This window comes from Gorilla gorilla, chromosome 3 (genome assembly GCF_029281585.2).
Source record: "Gorilla gorilla gorilla isolate KB3781 chromosome 3, NHGRI_mGorGor1-v2.1_pri, whole genome shotgun sequence".
NCBI lineage: Eukaryota > Metazoa > Chordata > Mammalia > Primates > Hominidae > Gorilla > Gorilla gorilla.
The window spans coordinates 168,558,873-168,580,068 of record NC_073227.2 but is presented as its reverse complement, the minus strand read 5'-3'; the positions used below and the strand labels follow the sequence as shown (position 1 = coordinate 168,580,068).

At 38.9% G+C, this 21,196-nt stretch overlaps 1 protein-coding gene and 1 long non-coding RNA gene across 4 annotated transcripts in view; one reads left to right on the top strand and one right to left on the bottom strand.

The window, feature by feature from the left end:
• The window catches only part of LOC129533113 (uncharacterized), a 77,633-nt gene extending 69,152 nt beyond the window's left edge, over window positions 1–8,481 (top strand). Inside the window, exons 3-4 of the long non-coding RNA XR_008679150.1 lie at window positions 6,528–6,851; window positions 8,389–8,481. This is a non-coding gene — a long non-coding RNA (uncharacterized lncRNA). The remainder of the gene's footprint in view (window positions 1–6,527; window positions 6,852–8,388) is intronic.
• Window positions 1,491–21,196, bottom strand: part of EDNRA (endothelin receptor type A) — a 60,531-nt gene continuing 40,825 nt past the window's right edge. For 2 of the 3 annotated variants that reach the window (XM_004040466.5, XM_063705597.1), the window contains 5 exons: window positions 13,752–13,950; window positions 10,406–10,558; window positions 6,485–6,618; window positions 5,950–6,058; window positions 1,491–3,959 (listed from right to left, as the gene is read on the bottom strand). In XM_004040466.5, the coding sequence (XP_004040514.3) occupies window positions 3,819–3,959; window positions 5,950–6,058; window positions 6,485–6,618; window positions 10,406–10,558; window positions 13,752–13,950 (736 nt within the window). In that variant the 3' untranslated portion in view covers window positions 1,491–3,818. The other variant, XM_031010414.3, reaches the window with a different exon arrangement.

The window sequence follows — 21,196 nt, the reverse complement described above, 5'->3', positions numbered from 1 at the left end:
GAGTGAACAGATAAATCAAGAAGGGGATGGAGGGATGGATGAAATGATGCAGCAGAGGGATTTTTAGAGCAGTGGGGCTCTTCTGAATGATACCGTAATGGTGGATATGTGATATTATACATTTGTCCAAAGCCATAGAATGTCAAGCACAGAGTGAACCTTAATGTAAACTATAGTCTTTAGTTAATAATATTGCATCAATATTGGTTCGTTTACTGTAACAAATGTGCCACACTAATACAAGGTGTAAAAAACAGGGGGAAACTGTGTGGAGAAGGGGGGAGAAAGGAGGGCGTGTAGGAATTTCCTGTAATTTTGGATCAATTTTTCTGTAAACCTAGAACAGCTCTAAAACACATAAAGTCTATTAAGTTAACAACAACAAAATATAACTGAAGATAACTTAGATGAGATGGTCTTAGAATGTGTGTATTGCAAGCAACAGAAAACCAGATTTAACTAGTGTAGGTGAAAAGGTAAATGTGTTGGTTTGTTTACTGAAGCCATGAGAAAGCATCAAGGAGAGCTAGAACTGGGGACTTTGATGCTCTTCATCTTCATGACACTCTAGATTGACTTTCTTCATAATGCTCAACCACAGCGTCCAGTCACGCCCAGGCTCGCAACTTCCCAGCCCTGCTTTAGTAGGAAAATAGCTCTATCTGACTTAGTTCTTACTGAGAAACTCCCAGAGGATGCTGGTCAGCCTCGCCTATCCTAATCACTTATGGGAGAGGAGAGACTGGCTCCAACTGGAATACAGCTATTTATAAGGCTGGAAATGAGTAGGCATGTCAGGAGTCTATTGTGGTTATCCTGGCAAGAGAAGATGGTGCTCAGACTAGGGAGGTAGAGGCAGAGACAGAGAAGTGGTCAGGTTCTGGATATATTCTGAAGATAGGGCTCTCAGGACTTATGGAGATGTTGGCTAAAAGGTGTGAGGAAAAGGAATGAGCAATGACTTCAAAGTTTTTATCCTGAACAACTCCTAAAAAATGGGACTGTCTATAACTGAGCAGAGGAATATTAGGCAGGGTAAGCTGGAAGATATCAGGAGCTTCATTCTGCATATATTATGGTGTACTAGCCATCCAACTGTGGATGTCAAGTAAACAGTTGGATATATATGAATCTTTTCCTCCAGGTATCTACCTGACATATTGCTTATTGACTGTAATTGTTTATTGCCTAGAATGCAAGCTCCATGGGATCAGGGACTTTGCCTGTTTTGTTTACTATGTCCCCAATATCTGGAAGAATGCCTGGTGCATAGTAGATGCCCAATTAAACTTACTGAAAAGGTAAATGAAGGAATGAATGGCAGAGTTAAATGCTCAGTACAACAAAATAGGTTGGTTGAGAATAGAGGTAGGAAGTACCTGTTTGATAGTAAACTGCTTTCCAGGATATTACTAAGGAGAGGTTTGCAACAGGCATTATGTAACAAACATTTTCTATGGAAAACTATGTAAAAATGAAGAGACACTTGCAAGGTTTCTGTAAACTTTTATTTTATACTTATGGGCCACTGCCAACTCAGGGCCTTGGCTTCTGGCTCATTTCTACAAAGTTACTTGTTGAAAAGATGTAGTAAAGGTAGACATTGGAAATATTCCTACTAGTAAACCATAGTTACTTACCAGTCCATAAATAAAATGCATGTTGAAGCCTTCAGAAATCTATGACTTTCTGAATTTATAAAATGCATTTTTTTCTTATGAAAGAAACAAAGCATCTTGAAAAAAAGACAATTGTCTAAACAAAATGGTGTGAACCTATGGCTTATATTATAGGCATATATCGCTGCATATGATGCGCCAGTGGAATAATAGATTTGACTGCTAACACACAAAAGGGCAGTACTTCTTAGCCTTGCAATTCAAGCAACTGGAACCTGATGTTATTTTACCTGTCCTAAAATATGGCCCAACAAATTATCTTACCTAATTTATTATCAGCAATCTGTCTGGTGAAGTCTGAAAGAAACATCAGACAACCTGGCAATTTCGTCACCACATTGAATTGAAGATAAGAACAATATAATACTTCAAAGTGTAATGACTTTTGCTCCAGCACAGGAAACAATACGACCCCAAATACTGCTTTATCAAACCAACCAACCAAACAAAACCCTATATTGCTAGTCCACAGCTCATCTGCTTTCACGCTGCCTCTTATATCCCATTTGTAATGGTAACATGATTACAAGATTTATGAATGCAGAAGGTTGTTACAGGTTAAAGTGGACTGAGGCAGGTTGTCATGATGAACAATCACCTAGATTTTACTCAGACTATGCACTTTGGCACAACTGCGGGGCACAATTATTAGATTAGATTAAATCCATACATACCATCACACACATGCGTATATCACACACACAAATACATTCCACAGAGACAGTCTAGAAAAATGGGCTAAAAGAAATTTACAATGGTTTATATATATACACACACACTAGTAAAAGATTTTCTGCTGTACTCACAGTCTGTAAACATCTGGGAAAATGCCCAGCAAAAGTCACTGTGGGCCCTTTGAAATGGTGACAATGTGGGAGGGAGATGTTGGGGTGGGGAGTTAGGTTCATACTGAAAACCCCAAGAAGTGAAGAATCGTAAGTTCTGGTGGCATTTGTGGGTAATTATTTTTCACTGACATGATAAACTCATCTGGTCACTTCAAAATTATGTTTCCTATATGGAAAAGGGAATGATCAAAAAAGACTTACTGCCAGTTAACATTTTAAGAAAAATTAAGAGAATAGGAGGTGATATGTATATACATATATATGTCACTATTACAAATACCTGAATGAAAATTTCCAAATCATCTGAAAAATTCGATCTTTTTCTCTTAGGTGTGCTTTAGACTTCTATATACAGTGCACTGAAAGTCTCAGGCAGAGTTAAATGACACATACATTAACATTTTGGTACTTGACATTGATTTTTCATACAAAATTTACATGAAAAACAGATTGAACTTGTGAAAAAGAACTATCTGATTGAAGCATTACTTTTGAATTTAACATACAAAACATGTTCAAGGTCCCTTGTAATAAAACACCATTTAAAAAATAAAATACAGTTTTTAAAAAATTGAGTAACATCTATTAAACTGCCAAATGTGTCATCAGACTGTGCTTTAAGGGCCTGTAGTATTTGTTGTAGCTTTAGAATTTGTGTTTTAAAAAGATAAACAGTGACGTGGAAAATATTAATCTAATTGCTCACCTGAATACTATTTTTGTCTTTTTTTTTTCAAACTATGTGTAAATAAGTTCAAATAATCATGTTAGGCTATTATGCAGTTAAAAAATACTGGCACCAAATGACATTTCAAATAAAAGTGACTTGAGCCCATATTGTGTTTGGCTGAAGGACAAAAAAATCACTTAAAAAAAGTAGAAAATCTTGTCATAATCTCTAAGGTTTCATAGTGACCAGTTCCCATTGAACATTCACCAGAACTGCCATAAAAGCTAGCCATGTACTTGAAAGCTCTATTTTCATGCAAAAGTAGTAAATATCCTTCTGGTTTCATTTAACAGTCTTCATTCTCCCCCAGCTCCCACCATTTTTTAGTGCTGAATACAACACGCAGAATATGTAAATTAGATCAATTAAAGAAGTACGATTCGTAGATGTTGAGGGTGGATAAACCAGTCTACCCTTGCGGTTTTGGAAAGCATTTCTTCTTGGGTGTGGGAGTGAATTAAGGAAGAAGGATCAGAGAAGAGATTCCCGGAGTCACAGTTGCCTTGTGATTTTTTTCTCCGAGAGGATTATGGGAGTACCGAGGAGTGCTCCTAAGGGTGGTCAGTTCATGCTGTCCTTATGGCTGCTCCGGTCTGTATTGTGGTTGTTTTGATCGTGGTTCTTCCACTGGATGCTTGTTCCGTTCATGGGGACCGAGGTCATCAGACTTTTGGACTGGTAACAGCAGCAGCAGAGGCATGACTGGGGGAAGGAACAGACTCGAAGTAAGGCGAGCCTACCAGCCCATTCCCGGCCAAACACAGCGGCCCTGGGCCATGCTAACGAGGGGCAAATGTCCATTCGCATTCGAGGGAAGTGAGCCTTGACAGTAACCTAGAGTGGAGAGCCTGTTATCACCAGGCAGGAGTTACACTGTCCATTCCAGTGCAGAGAAACAGAACTCTTGTTTCTCATTTTAATTTTATTACCAAGTGCAAGAGAAAGGGAAGGCACTGTAGGTGAGAGGAAGGGCTCTCCACAGCTTGGGGCAGGCATGGGTAGGGCTGGGCTGGTGGGGGGGTCCTAGCATTTCTTCAGTGTGCACCACCTGTGTGGCTCTCCGCACCAGGTACCTTATCAGATCCTCACAACAGCCTTGGATGTTCTCCCATTTTATGCTATTCCCCCATTTTATGAATGAGGACAGTGAGGTCCAGAGAGGATAATGAGAGTTAGAACTGGAATTAGAACCCAGGACTCTCTAGATTTGGGCTTTTTCTCTTGGATATACTGCCTTTTCAGGAAGATTCATCAAAAAGTGGGATTAATTTCTGATAATTTTAACCTTGATTTTCCCTCCCCCAATGAATATGTAAATTAATGAGTAAGTAATAATTAATTTCAGCTTATATAATGTACTAATTTTAACCTGCATGTTAGTCAATCCATTTTGGGCCGAGTGTTTTGTGACTGGCAAACATTTCCAAGAAGACCTCAGAAATACGGCCCCAAACTACCATACCGAGTTTCATCTGTTTGTGTGATTCCTTGGTTAATATATGTCTGCCTCTGTTTAGACTGTAAGTTCCATGCAGGCCGTTACTGTGTTCTTCCTCTCTACTCTCTCCCTAATAGTAATCAACTCACATTGAGCACTTATTATTTCAAGCATTTTACATATATTACCCTCCTTATGAGAGAGATACTGTGATCATCCAATTTTATAGGTGAGGAAACTGAAAAAGCAGAAGAGGCACTAACCAGACCTGGGGTAGATAGTTAGCAAGTGCAGGGCTGTAATGTCCATCGAGGCTCTTTGCTTCCAGAGCCTGCATTCTTGACCTCTACCGTACTCTGCCTCATATGTACCATAAGCTAAAGTTAAACAGCCTGGTCCAAGATAACAAAATCCAGTGAGGATTGAGCCTATGCTAAAATGATTTCAGGAACCAGAAAATTACACATCAATAAGACAGGCTTAGAGCTTCTGAAGGACATGGGTGGCTGAGCTGGCTGGAGGTTTGAAAGCAGAAGGAAACTGATTTTGAATAAAATTATATTTGTTCAGATTCCCACAGCAATAAGCATTTACTTTCTTTGAAGATTCTATTACTAAGTACGCAATTAAATAGCATTTAGTGAGACCTTTCTTTTTTTTTTTTTTTTTTTTGAGACTGAGTCTGGCTCTGTCGCCCAGGCTGGAGTGCAGTGGCGCTATCTCGGCTCACTGCAAGCTCCGCCTCTCGGGTTCATGCCATTCTCCGAGTAGCTGGGACTGCAGGTGCCCGCCACCATGCCCGGCTAATTTTTGTATTTTTAGTAGAGACAGGGTTTCACCATGTTGGCCAGGATGGTCTCGATCAGTGAGAGCTTTCTTAACAATAGAGCTTATATTTTGTCAAGACTTTGGTTCAAGTCTAAGACAATGTAAGGTATGAATAGGTCTTATGTACTCTCTGTGGCCTGGAGCATACATTGAAACATTTCTCTCTAAAGGAGGGTTCTAAACTGGCATGTGATTTAGTCCTTTTGATTTTAACCTCTTTGTATGTGGTTGTGTAAATAGGAACTGCTTTTCTGTTACGCCGACAATCCGACTCTCTTCCTGGGTAATAAAACATGATTTTCACTTCATTGCTAAAAAGTAGTATAGCTGATCAAAGTAATATTACAACTGGAATTGGCTGTGTCTGTTGACTGTTTAATATACTCATTTTGTTGTCTTTAAAAAATACTTGAAAAATCATCTTACCTGGAAACAATTTTTAAATTTCTTGCTCACAAAATACAGAGCTATGGGGTTTATACATGAATTCATGGTTGCCAAGTTAATACCGATGTAATCCATGAGCAGTAAGAAACTAGAGCAAAAGAAAATGGTGTAGAATAATTAGAATATATTGTTTTAAAATCTGCTCACTAGCATTTCTTCCTAGAATAAGCATTTTTCTTGCCCAGAAGCCATTTCTTATGGGTGGCAGTTAGAATTTTGTAAAAAGTGCTTGTTTAAATGGCAGTTTCAGTTTTGCAGGACAGTTACAGATATATCACTAGTTGTTTAGCTCAAACCCTTATGCACAGCCTCAGGAGGGGAGGGGCAAGATAACAGATGTGGCTTGCACACATTTTGGGATCAGTTATAGGCTATGTCAGCTAAAGAAAAAAATCAACTTTGCAGTTTTAATTTTCAGGGCTAATGGGCATGTAGAGTAGCTGGTTTTGTAAAAGTATTATAAATATGAAAATCTGAGAAACTCCAATTTTCTAGCGAGTACACAGGATCATACCTAAGTAATTCACATCGGTTCTTGTCCATCTCGTTATACACAGTTTTCTTCAATATACGGCTTAAATGAAGAGGGAACCAGCAAAGAGCAAAAATTACAACCAAGCAGAAAACTGTTTTTGCCACTTCTCGACGCTAAAGGAAAGTGAGAAAAAAACAGGACAACAAATTTAGTGTTTTTATACTAGATGCAAGAACTACAGTACCAAGAAGCAGCAGACATCAGGGAAAGAATAATTCAAAGAAGAGCCAGGAGAACAGCCTGGCTTACATTGCCTCTACCTCTTCAAGATTCTAAGATCAGTGTTCTAACCAAGGAATTGCTAATGATGCTTCTGGGCAGCTTCCAGGAAGGATGGGGGCCTCAGGTTGGTTATTAGGGCCAGGACAGAGATTATATGCCAGGAGAGAGGTGGAAACTGGCTGGAGGCGAGCCAGCTGAGTCTGCAGCTGTGTGTGTGTAGGTGGCTGAGTCTGCCTGTGTGTGTGTGTAGGGGGGTGGAGTGTGACTGCATGGGGGAAAGGGTTAGCTAATGACTCTTAATAACAGGTAACTAATTAGCATTAATGATGGCATGGAAGGCAAGGAGACTGAACATCACATGATATTGCATGGACAAATCAACAAAGACCTTGAGAAAACAAAATAGGAGTGGGCAGTAGAAAAGGAAAAGTCATAGCACTATGTTTTTTCCTTTTCCTGATCTTGAACATAGCTACTATTGGGATTTTTTGCTCTTTAAATTCTTTTCTTAATGACATGTAGTTTCTTAATGACATATAAAAATATTATATGTTGTTTGCAAGCAGAAGGATGAGGGTAAAGGATTATCAGCAGTGATGACTAGAAAATCTGAAACATGCTGACCTTGGACGGACTTCATGGAAGGTTTGCATGCCTTTCAGTCTGCTCAGGATCAGAAAAACTATGAATTAGGAATTATCTGCAACCATTCATTGGTGTGCATTATTTGAGTATTATATTGCATGCATTTAGAAGCCTGACTAGGAACACAAAATGCAACTTGTCTGTAACTGGGATCAGTTAATGTCAAAATAAAACTGATTAAAAACAGGGTCTGGAAGGGTAATGCTGTCTCAACCTGAAACATATAACATTAAGTCTGGGAAGCCTACAATAAATTCACATGATTGGCTGAGCCATTCAAAATATTCTGGGGCAGTTTTCATAACTCGCTACTCTAGCTAAAAGAACTGGGAGTTCTTTAACCTCTCATAGTTGTTGGGCTAGCTGGGATATGGCTTCGGAGTAATGACTGAGGGAAGAAATAAAATATTCAAATCTTCAGGAATGGGGGCTCTTTTTAAAAGGGTCATTTTGTGTGTCCAGAAAGACAGTGTGCCCAGAAAAATAGAAAAGCAGTGTATTAGGGGAGAGGTTACCTTTCCTGAGTGCATACTCAAAGAGGATAATGCTTTTAAAAGCAGTATTAGTACACTGCCATGATAGTCTGATATTTGCTTAACCAATATCCATTCTCCTGTCTTCCTTACCATCACTCTGGTCTTGATTTGTTAAGGCAGCTGGGGAACCTGGCCTAATTATCTACATGGCCACTTGGCAGGGTTTTGACCCATTAGATGAAATAGAAACCATTGCATGGGTTTCTGGAAGAGCTACTGAGAAGTGTAGGGACACTCCTTTGATGCACACCCATGATGGGTTGTTTTCTGTTCTTCCCCTCTTGCTGCTTGGAAATCAGATATAAAAGTAGAGCTGCTGCTACTGTCTTCTGAGACTGAAGCAAAGATCAGCAAAACAGTAGATACCTGGCTTCTAACTTGGCTTGACCACTAAATCTTGATGTCTGAACTTTTTGCTATGGGAGAAAGATAAACTCCTTCTTGGTCAACTAACAGTTATTTTGGGTTTTGTGTTCCCAGCATCCGAACACAACCCCTACTTGATAAAACTGTCATCATTATGATGAGGAGAAATTAGAGACAACCAAGCAAGAAGCAAAACTATGAGCCCCACAGAGTATTAGTCAAGACGGCAAGGTTTTGTGCTCTATGCTGTTTCTCCCGCAGTCCCATCTGCAGGACCTTCAGCCACCCTTGCTCTTCTGTACTTAGGATTTGCTACAGATTTGAGTGGCACCAAAAAGAACGTTAACTGCATGAGGACAAAATCTTGGGTTCTAATCTCCATTTGGTTGAGCAAACCTCTAAATCACCTGTATAATAAAGAATATATATCCTACTGATCTCAGAGGGTGCTTGGAGGAATCAAATAAGAAAAAGACATGGAAATGGAAATGCACTTTAAAAACTTAAAAAATGCTATGTAAACATGAAGCAGCATATGACAATTATTTGTTTCTACAATTAAATAATTAATATTATTCCAAAATTGAATAATTAACTATTTAATTATTTCCACAGCAAATACCACTCATAGCTTAAACAGGCTCAATCATGGTGCAAATGAAAAAAATCCATATTTTAAAACACTGTTTTTCACAAACCCATACTAACTACCTCCATTCCAAGAATGAGAGGAAATAATTATAAACATATTAAGCAATTGGAGTATTTGAAACTTTCATGCCTGAACAAAGTCATACTAAGGTTTCTCAATGTAATCTTCCTGCTAAATGTCAATGAAAGATAATAGCTACCATTTGTATGGCATGTTAGATTTTATAAAGTACATGCATACACATTATCCTTTTGATCCTCATAATACTGTTGATTCATATATTATGCCCAATTTACAGATGAAAAGCTGAAGCTCAGAAAAATCAGTATAGTAGTTGAAGAGTTGCTGATGAGGAACTATGCTTGCACATGGTAATTATATGGGACAGATTTACAGACTCTATCAACAACTCACATTAACTTTTGGTGTAGTTGGCCACCATTATATACTTTTCTGTTGCAACAGGGAACTTACCTGAAGTCCTAGGTTTCCTCTTAGAATTAATGTAAATTAACATTTGCTTAATACCTACTAGGAGCTGGGTACTATTAGGCACCTTACATGTCTCAGGTAATACCCATGATGTATTATTACATACATATTATGAGAAACTAGAAGTTCAGAGAGATTAAGCAGTTTGCCCAAGGTAAGAGAGCCAAGTATGAGTCTAGTTTTGCCCTTGAAAGCCCACAGCTTTATCTGTTCTAATTTCACCCAGGAGGGACCAACATTAGCCTCCTATTGACATGTTCAAATTCCTTCTAGAACTTTGGGTCCTCCAACACTTTACCTCTTCTAATGTACATGATCCCATTTCCTAACATAAGTCTCACATTAGACATTGCTCTAGAGAGGTTCATCTCCTTTTTCCCATTCCCCAAATGCATGGTTCCTATTCCATGTTCTAACTAGACTCCTGTTCTTCCACCTGAAATGCTCTCTGTCAACTTCTTCCCCATCAAATCCCAGTTATCCTCCAAGGTCTGGTTCAATCCCCCTCATCCATGAACAGCTTCCCCATGACTCTATCTCATACCCTTCCTGGCTTTCCATAGCACAGGCTACTTTTACCACACCTGTGGTTCTATTTTCCAGTTGTTTTGCATGCGTATTTTATTTCTACAACAAGACTGTAAATCTACATGGGGAGAAAGTCACATGCTTCTTTGTGTCCTGGTACAGTTTCAAGCCCAACTGAATGCACGAACTCACATACACACATGCTCAGTACACTCTTGGCAAAATAGAGGGATAGTTCTTCTCTATTTGGGCCCAGCCTTCAGGACCACTTGTTTTACAAGCAGGTTTCCCATTTTACAAAAGAAATTTCTAACACTATTACTATAAAGAAAACAGTTACAGGATAGTATTTTTATTTTAGGAAATCAGGCTAATTCTACTAAAGATGGTATTTGCAGGCCTGCTGCTGTCAAGGACTAACCAGTCCTGGCCAGATTTTCATGATGTTATGGGATTTACCTGCTTAAGATGTTCACTGAGGGCAATTCTCAAGCTGCCATTCCTTCTGTTCAACATCTCACAAGTCATGAGGGTGTAGAAGATCGCAGTGCACACCAAGGGCATACAGAAATAGAACCCGAAGAGCCACCAGTCCTTTACATCTTGGTAGAACTTCAAAGTGAAAAAAAAAAAAAAAAAGAGAAAAGGAGGAGCAGAGTCATGTCAATTAACCATGCTGTGCCTCTGGTAGCTTTAAGGTCTTTAAACTTGCAGATACATCTGTAAAATCATGCTCTCTGGTTGCAGTGATGGGTTTGGGAGTGGTCCTCAAAACTCAATTCAGTTGGAAGCTTCAGAAATTATCCTGGCTTTAAACAGCACATAAAGAAACTGCACTTACAAAAATTATCTTGACAAGGATACTTGATACTTTTCATAGATTGAAGGTTTCAACTACACAATGGAAGAGCCCTAATCAATAAAAATAATGTACTTCTAAAGCTCATAAAACATGATTTTGAGACAAAAGAATATACATGTTTATCTTTATTTCTTGATGAACCTCAGAATTTTGTTAGCACCTGCTTTACTTTTGACTATTGTGGTGAAAGTGTATTTAACCTGAAACAGTGAAGGTTATGAATGGCTTATCTGTGTAGCTTTGGTTAATAGGGGTTAACCCTCTGCCTGGTATGCCTGCTATGTGACCTTAAAGCCAGCCGCTTTGAACTTCAATAGCTATACTCTTCTCCCTCCTTTAATACTTACCACCTGGAAACTATTGAGGCAGCATATCTCAACTGAAGGCATATCTGGTATTATCTAACTGGGCAGGATTTATAAATACCAAGATTATTCGGTTTTACTTCTGCTTAAAGAGGAAAACTTAATACCCTATAAAAATGGAAAATGAAAAATGATATCTAAATTCTTCTTCCCACAAAATTAATCACCAACTTGGGATGAAATGCTTTTTTTTCCTTATACTGCTTCTTCAGATTATTAATTTACTAAGGACAATGCAGTTCCCACAGTAAAAAAATAATCATGTTGCTCTGTAAAAAATGGGACAGTTCCTGAATATAGAAAGAGGCTAAGAGGGCTGCATTTATAACATATCTATTAAAATAATCTAAAAATGGTTCCTAAAGACAAAAAATTTGGGGGAGGAGTTCTTGACTATTTTTATGCCACAGACCCTTTTGGAAGTCTGGTAAAGACTATAATCCCTTCTGAGAATAATACTTTTACATGCATAAAATAAAATACATAAGATTGCAATGGAAACCAATTACATTAAAGCACAGCTATCAAAATATTAGAAATTAAATTTAGATATAGTAATATTGTGTTTATTCACAAATAATAAACCTAATGATGGTTCTAATAACTACCGAACTGTTGAAGTGTTGAAGTTCTGAAGAGCATAAATAATATTTTGAGATTATACAAGTGTTATATCATATGAAAATGTCTGCTATTTTTATTACTGAAAAAGTCATGATACTGGTAAACACTATGGTGATTTGTTGGGTACTTTCATAATAGAAGGAAATGATAAATTCAGTTAGAAGTTAGTGAAAATAAACATGTTGTTTCTTTTCCAACCAAGTTCACAGATCCCTGAATTCTATCCTCAGGTTAAGTGCAAACTCCCAAAGGAGTTGGTTTATTCTAAACTGCTTACACAAACATTTCCCTGTTCCCAACACACTGTAGAAAGATTTCAGTCCTGAACTTAAAAAAAGTCAGAAGCACTCTCTCTCTCTTTTTTGAAGTGCAACATGAACACTCCTTTGAGCACCCATTCTCCCTTCTTTTGTATCCTCTTTTTCTGGGCACATTTGCTGGCTGGGTGTAAATGATGCAGAAGCAGCTGCAGAGGGTCTGGAGGCTGACCCTTGAGAGGGCTGAATGGAGTCCCCTGCCCCCTCCATGGCAAAGGCCCACAGAAAAATGGGTAATGCATCTCTTTGGAACTGATATCATCAACATGGGTAGAGAGGGGCCTACCATCAGTCTAGGGTAAAGTTGAAGAGCAAGAATGGAAAAAATAGGGGAAATAAATTTAGAAAACAAGAACAGGACTTCAGACTTGGAATTAACTCTAAAAAATTATCTGTTCAACTCATACCCTTTACTGCAACCGTCTAGCCCACCCATGCCTGAAGGGTAGCTACCCTTTACTTGAACACGTCTAGATAGGAGACTCAGTCTTTATGAAACAGCCCATTTCATTTTGTCTGGCTCTAAGAATTAGTAAGCTCCTTCTTATAGTGAACCTCTTTTCTCTAATGTTTGCATCTGGAATATCTAGATTGCTTATTCACACTGCCCAAATTCTGACAATCTCCTACTGTCTACTTTGTTTTTCACTTTGAAGACTAACCCAGTAAGAAAGTTCAATTTTAAGTTGTTAGTTTGGCAGTTTTCATGAGCACTTTTAATTTTAAAACAAGAATTTCCAAGCAGGATAACTGGTCAACTGTAAAACCACGAATTCTGTGAATTTTCCAAGTTGGGAAAGCATACCTTGAGATGTCTGTAAATAATTACATGTGGAATGTGAGCTACATGAAACTTACATCAAAGCACTAAATTATACTGATTTAAGAGAAATAGTTATCCTTTTGGTTTTCCTCCTCAGTCCACATGTAACTAGTTTTGCAAAGAAAAGATGCATTTTAAATAGGTTTCCCAAAACAGTCATGTGATTAAGCTTTTCAGAAAAACATTAATATGGTCAGGTGTACTAAAAAAATCAACAACTGAATTTGTTAAACCAAAATATTCTTTTAAAAAGTTCTACAATTTTATATTATTTGTATATTAGACATAGAAATCGTACTAATATAAGTACATGTAAGTACTACTCTCTACTTTGAATTAGTAAATCCATCTTTAAAGAATGTGAGAAATGTGCTTCTCCCCAAGTGACATAAGATAAACATCAGCACGTCTTCCAGATGGAAATTGTTGTGTTGTATTCATTATTATAAAAACAAATAGCATATGTGTGTGTGTGTATATATATATATATATATATATATATGTACACACACACACACACATACACACACACATCTAGTCCCTCTTAGTAAATTTGCTTTGGTATTCTTAGTGGTTTGGTGCAGAATAACAGATGTGTCTACCATTGTGGTATAATACAAGAGTGAAAGCCAACATAACTGTTCTATTCAAGAATCTAGACACAGGTTTAACATCTACTTTTCATGCAACTGAGGAATATTTGACAGAAGAAACCACACTTGGCATTGTGGCGATGTCATCAAGTCTCAAGGTGGTGAAGTCTAACGGAGGACCTCCTCCCTTCCCCAGTTAATTCCTTTTAAACGTTTAGTACCTCCATGAATTTTGATGTGGCATTGAGCATACAGGTTTTATGCTGTTCACCCCTATATTCAAAGGGTACCATGACGAAGCCAATCGCTTCAGGAATGGCCAGGATAAAGGACAGGATCCAGATGGAGACAATTTCAATGGCAGTTACCAAAGGAATCCCAATTCCCTGAACACGACTCCAGGAGGCAACTGCTCTGTACCTGAAAAAAAGGGTAATGGAACCAAGTTGTTAGGAAATTTTAAATGTATTTCAATTAAACAAAAATTGTAAGTGCTGGGAAGTTCCTCCCCATTGCCAATACCAGTAATTGTCTTTTTAGGAAGTTTCTGAGTCTTGGTATGAAAACCAAGTGGGGTGTTTTTTTTTTTTTTTTTGAGGCAAAGTCTCGCTCTGTCTCTCAGGCTGGAGTGCAGTGGCTCCATCTCAGCTCACTGCAAGCTCTGCCTCCTGGGTTCACGCCATTCTCCTGCCTCAGCCTCCCGAGTAGCTGGGACTACAGGCACCTGCCACCACGCCTGGCTAATTATTTGTAATTTTTTTTTTAGTAGAGACGGGGTTTCACCGTGCTAGCCAGGATGGTCTCGATCTCCTGACCTCGTGATCCATCCGCCTTGGCCTCCCAAAGTGCTGGGATTACAGGAGTGAGCCACTGCGCCTGGCCGTTTTTTTTTTTTTTTTTTGAGAAGGAGTCTTGCTCTGTCACCCAGGCTGCCAGGCTGGAGTTCAGCGGCAGGATCTCAGCTCACTGCAAGCTCTGCCTCCTGGGTTCACGCCATTCTGCCGCCTCAGCCTCCCGAGTAGCTGGGACTACAGGCGCCCGCCACCACACCTGGCTAATTTTGTTTTTGTATTTTTAGTAGAGATGGGGTTTCATCGTGTTAGCCAGGATGGTCTCGATCTCCTGATCTCGTGATCTGACCGCCTTGGCCTCCCAAAGTGTTGGGATTACAGGCGTGAGCCACCACACCCGGTCACAAGTGGGGCTTTTAAGAGTTCCACCCATTTGGAAATCAACTGCATGGCAGGCCTGAGTCTGAGGTCTTTATTTGGTCTAGTGAAATCTTAGGAGAGTTTAGAATGCGGCGGTAACAGACAGTTGTGCCTATGTTTTTTAAGCTGGGAGAGAAATTGGATGGATGGGAGGGATCATGAAAGCTGCTGGTACTTGTTATAGTAATATGTTATTCCTCTTTATAAAATAAAAAAAGAAACCTTAAAGCATTATCTATGAAGTGGGCCTAGATATCCTTGAGTGAATAACCACCACAGATATTCCATTGTTTCTTCCCTTCTTATATGAGCACAGTGGGCTTGTACCAGGTGGCAGTTTTAGTAAATACCTATTTGTGGTAAATGTCAAAGAGGGAGTATATCACTCCCATTATGGCCCTGTGCTAGAGCAGATAAAACTTATTTAAAGATACTTTGGTTCCTAATCTTTAGGGTTTACAATCTAACAGAAAATAATTGTTTATACAGAGTATATAACATAAATGTGACTGAATGATTATGTCAATCAAAAAACTGATAATAAGAAATTATGCTCACCCTATTTTTTACTTCACTATTTTAGTGATAATAATCACATTTAAATGTTATGTCTAAGGAAGGTTTGGTTTAGAAATTCTATGTTCTTTGACCTGATGTGAAGGTCTAATGCTAACTGCTTTTAGACTTACTATTAAGAAGAGATCTGTGACATGGTATGGTATTTTTGTGGCCTCATTCTTGAAATTTTTGTTGCTGCCGTAATGGAAAAGAAACATTTTCTTTTTATAGTTTTCATTAGATAGTGCCAGAAGGCTGTAAAACAGACCGAATGCATTGGAGACAGGTGCTCATGGGTTTGCAGGACATGCAAAGTAATGTAGAAGATTAATCAATAAAGCCAAGGCAACATACAAGCTACCCATATCCACCAAGACAAGCCCCCATCAGTTATATTTAGTGTACTGTCTCAGTACATTTACACAGTACATCTGTGAAAACACAACTCTTAGAATTATGTTGACTGTTTCTTCACCAGAATTCCCTAGAGATGAGCATGTACAGATTTGGGTATTTTACGATGATGCCACATGGCATATTATATAGCACAATTTACTGGAGAAATGTTTTATAAAAGATTTTTAGGGTAAATAAGATTTGTGCACAATACAAATCTCAAAAAAGTCCAGATTATTTCAAAATGGGATAAAATACAGCTAGGCAAACAGACCAAGAAAATCCTTTTATGATATAATCAAGATTGAATTTTAAAATTTATGGTTATTTCCATAAATTGTCCAGTGGGATAAAAATCATTGTTTATTTTTCTTTGTTCCCTTGTTAAACTGGCAGCCTGATACCCAGTAAAGCTAAGAGGAATGGAGACAGGATGTCTATATCCCAAGGCTGTCGGTGGAGTTACATCTATTTCTTCTTCCCTTCTTCCCTTCTCTCAGGTAGTTTACCAGGGAAGGTGATTTAAATAAAACACCCTATTTCATTAGAGAGTAAGAAAACCTGATTTCCTTGCCAGGATTTGGGGTGAAAAGTGGCTTAAGGAATAAAATATGGTCAACATGTTCTTATGATGAACATGTTCACAGACCAACTTCATTTTTATAAAGCGCCATGAGTTCCCAGAATATTACACATCCATAATCCAATGTAAATTCAACATTCACAAATAAGTAGAAGTCATTTTTAGAGTCTAGTTTAGCAAATAATTCATGATCAGTCTGCTCCTTCATTAACCCACTCACTGAAAATTAGAATATTTTCCATTTATAATCACACAGATCTCGATAACATCTCCATGAGATAAGGGGAAAACAACCATAAGAACAATTAGAAACAATCATTTGTGATAATGGAGGTGGGGAAAGGTATGGAAACCATGAAACACTGGATGTTTCAAAACTGATTTCTATTTGGAATATAATGGCACAACACACTGACACACAAATATGCTTTTCTCATGAGGTGCGATTATAAACAGCCTTCCATCTAGTCAGTATGTATATACATCTCTCTCTGTATATCCACGACATCTTCAGTTGTCATGGAAAATCTGCAAGTGTAGATTCCACCACTGACAACTGCTGTTCCAGGAAGAATCCCTCCTCTCTGAAATGCTTTCTTCACTTGGTTTCCACCACAATCTCCCAGTTTTCCTTCTGACTTACTGGCCATTCCTTCTCATTTACCTGGCTGGACCCTGCTTTCTCCACAAATTCTTAGTATTGGATTTGTCTGAGGGCTTAGTGCTCAGACGTTTTTTCTATCTATGCGCTCTCCTTTGGTGATCTCATCTAGTCTCGTGGCTTTAGTGTCATTTAACTATCCATCTAGCGGTAATTCCTAAATTTATACCTCTAGCCTGGTGCCTCACCTTTACCTCTAGACTTGTACCTCCAACTGCCTACTTGCGAGCTCCACTAGGACACCTAACAGGCATCTAAACACTCCCAAATCAGACTCCTTGTCTTCCTTGCGGCTAAACCTTTCTGCAGTTTTTCCCATCTCTGGCCCCAAACATTGGGTTAGATTTCACTCCTCTTCCACCACACATCCAATCCTTCAGCAAATCTTGCAACAACTTCCTTCAAGATATATCCAAATGCAAGCACTTTTCACCATCGTACCTGTTATCGCAGTGCCTTGATGATTGCCATAGCTTCCTAACTGATCTTCCTATGTCCACCTTGCTTTGCCACAGCCTCGTCTGAACATAGCAACTGGACTGAGGCTGTTACGTCAGACCATAGCACCCTCTGCTCCAAACCCCCCAGTGGCTTCCCACCCCTGTGAGAATGCCTACAGGTGTCCTCAGAGCTGCTTCCTCACTTCCTTCCGGTTTTTACTCAATTGCAGTTTTTCACAGAAGCCTTCCCTGGAGACCCTACTTAAGTTTGCCAACTCCCCCTCCAGAATTGTCTCTCTCACCCTGATTCATTTTTCCCCATAGCACTACAATGTGACCAACAATGTTCTATTTATTTATTTGGTTTATCATCTATGCTCTCCCCTCTCCTTTAGAATATAAGTTCCCAGCTGGGTGCGATGGTTCATGCCTGCAATCCCAGCACTTTGGAAGGCTGAGGGGGGCGATCGCTTGATACCCTGGGCAACATGGTGAAATTCCATCTCTACAAAAATACAAAAATTAGCCAGGCATGGTGGTGCATGCCTATAGTCCCAGCTATTTGGGAGGCTGGGGTGGGAGGATCCCCTGAGCCCAGGGAGGTTGAGCCTGCAGCGATCCCTGATCATGGCATGCACTCCAGCCTGGGTGACAGAGTAAGACCCTGTCTGAAAAAAAAAAAGAAAAAGAAAGAAAGAAAAGAAAAAAGTGAAAAAAAGCATAAAAGCTTCATAAAGGCTGACATTTTGTATGTTGGTCACAATACCTAGAACAACAAGTGCCAAATAAATACCTGTTGAATGAAGTGTCTTTTTGTTGGCGTTTTCATGCCTGTTACCATGCATGTACCTTACCTCACCTTAATTGGCTAGGGAATTCTTAATCTCTAGGGAATTCTGGTGACGAATCAGTCAGCATAATTCTAAGAGTTATGTTTCCACAGATGTACTGTGTAACCTTACCTTACCTTAATTGGCTAAAGCTAATAGCACACTACATTCTGATCATTTTCCTATTTTTCAAGCTAGCCATGAATTAGGCCACAGATTAAAAGCTAACACTTTTAGAGGACCAGATTCAATAATTTAAAGGAGGGATCTATGGGCTGATCTTTCTGCCCCATATGTTCCAGTTGGGAACCTGAGAGCTGGCATCTTGTCACATCCTCTGCCTGGTCTCCAGTGAACCTGGGGCATCTGGACCATGGCTCAGGGCTGCCAACTCCCGGTAGAGCCTTTTCGCATTATATCACCTTGTACCCTGTCATGTGATAGGCCAAAATAAAAGTATAAAATATATATTGTATTCATGTAAAGATGTTTGTTAGTGCGTGTGCCTATAAATAGATTTTTACATGTTATTAAGGCCAGAGGCATTTAATGCATGTTTATTGAATCTTGAAGGTGTGGTCTGGGATAGTCATTAAGTTTAAAAATGTTTATTCTTGAAAGAACTTTAAAACATTATAAAATAAAACAAATTAAAAAGATACCACTTCAACAAAATCTATTTTTTTATTCTTTTCTTGTTTTGATTCTTACAGGCATAGTTTGAATAGACTATAATCATATGACTCACAATTTTTAAATTTTAGCTTTATTTACATTAAAAATACTCTCCTATGTTTCTACATGGGCGTGGCCCTTATCAATTTAATGGCTACACAGTATAACAAGATTTTGATATAATTTACTTGAATCTTTTTTCTATGTTCACATCATTTCTAGTGTTTCACAGCTGTGAATAAGACACCTATAAGCTTGTTTGTACACATAATTTTTTTTCTCTTTCTGAATGATTTTTCTGGATTAATTATCTTGAGTGGGATTACTGGATCAGGGAATAAATAGGTGGCTGAAGTGCCTTAAGAAAGAAGTTTCTACCAAGTGCCTGTTAATGAATGCTTGCCTGTGTCAGAATTTATTATTTATTCTTATTTACCACTTCCATAAGGTACAGTGCCGCCCCTATCTTTACCTCTGCACATCTTTAATTAACAGCAAACTTGATCATTTGTAATGGTTGTTAATGATTTATATCTCTCATACCATATGGAGGTTTGGAAGCTAAATGCTAGCAGGAAGAATTCTTTTTTAGAGATAGGGTCTTACTCTGTCATCCAGGGTGAAGTGCAGTGGCACAATCATAGCTGCAGCCTCCAGAACCTGTGCTCCCTTAAGGGATCCTCCTATCTCAGGCTCCCTAGTAGCTGGGACTATTGGTGCCCATCACCATGCCAGGCTAATTTTTAAAAATATTTTTTGTAGAGACAAGGATCTCGCTATGTTGCCCAGGGTAGTCTTGAATTCCTGACTTCAAGCCATCCTCCTGCTTTGGCCTCCTAAGGCTGAGCCACTGCAACTGCTTGGCCAATTCCAATTTAGAAGAGAATCAGGTGTGGTGAATTAAAAGACAGCTGCAAATGCTTTACCACTTCTTCAGTTGAGTTCTTAAATTGAGCTGGCCTGTGACTACTTTGATCGAGTGTGGCTAGAATGATGTTTTGCAGTTCCAGGTCTGGCTTCTGAAAGGAGCCTTGAGCCTGCTGGAGCAAAAACAGAGAGGACCCTGAGACTACACGGAGGGGGAGATGGGCTCTGCTGAGCTCAGACATCCAGCTGTCCCTGCCAAGGTGCCAGGCATGTGAGTGTTGGACCTCTGACACAAGCTCAGAGTCAGCTGAAGTCCACCAAGCCCAGGTGAAGTGACAAGGAGCAGAAGAATTGCCCAAATTCCTGACCTTCAACATGGTGAGATATGATAAAACGGTTGTTGTTCTGAATTGCTAAGTTTTGAGGTAGTTATCAAAGAGAAATGGGGTAGCAAAATTAACCAGTTGCCTGATCTTGACAATAGAATAAGACAAAAGAACAAATAACTCAGTACGATAGTGAACAGACTCCCAAATAAGATCCTATTGCCCTAGCCAGCCTTGGAGTTTGTCCAGTTCCCTGCTCATGTCTTCTGGCTCAGACCCTTCCTCTGTGTCTTCACTATTGTCATGGTGCAATAGAAAACCATAACACCAGGAAAATAAGGAGAAACCAAGTCCAACTCTAACAAAGAGGTTTTTCTGAAAACCACCTTCATGTTTCTTGAGTTACGATATACCTTTGAGAATATCACAGAGACCACTAAGCAATATTTGAAATGATGGGTTCAAGAACTGACATCAGCTTTCCAGCCATACAAAACAAAGCTGCCTCATCAATGGATCTTTGCAACTTTTCCAAGTATCTAATAACACATCACTCTGGAATAGTTGTTAAAAGAGTTTTATCTTTTTATAGCCTTCCTCCCCAGGCAACTTTTAACAAGTTGGATCTGTACCCAGACCTTTTTACTGGTCTGACCCCATCATCATCATCTTCCACTTTAACACGACTTTGCAAAGAACAACAGTGATCACTCCTACCCCCCTCCTGCTGCTGCTTTTTTTTTTTTTTTTGCCTCCAAACAAACTCGAAGTAATATATAAAACTTGTCACTTTCAGCATGTAAAAATACCTATTTTAATAGCTGGTAATGGCTGGTTATTCATTTTTGTTGGGAAAAGTTTATTCATTATAGAAGTATACTGCCTTAGAATTAAAAAGATAATTCAACAAGAAAGCTGGATAGGGGTCAAAATTTGTTTCTGAATTTCTTCAGTTCCTGATTTGTCTTTTTCTCAAATGACCAAGGATGTGAAACTAGATTTGCGGAGGAATTATTCAAAAGGTTAAACTGAGACAAGTCCGTAGTTGAAATTAGCAATGAAAGCCTATCCATTCTGGCAGAAATCATGTGCTTTCTCTCAGTCCTGTTTACCTTATTC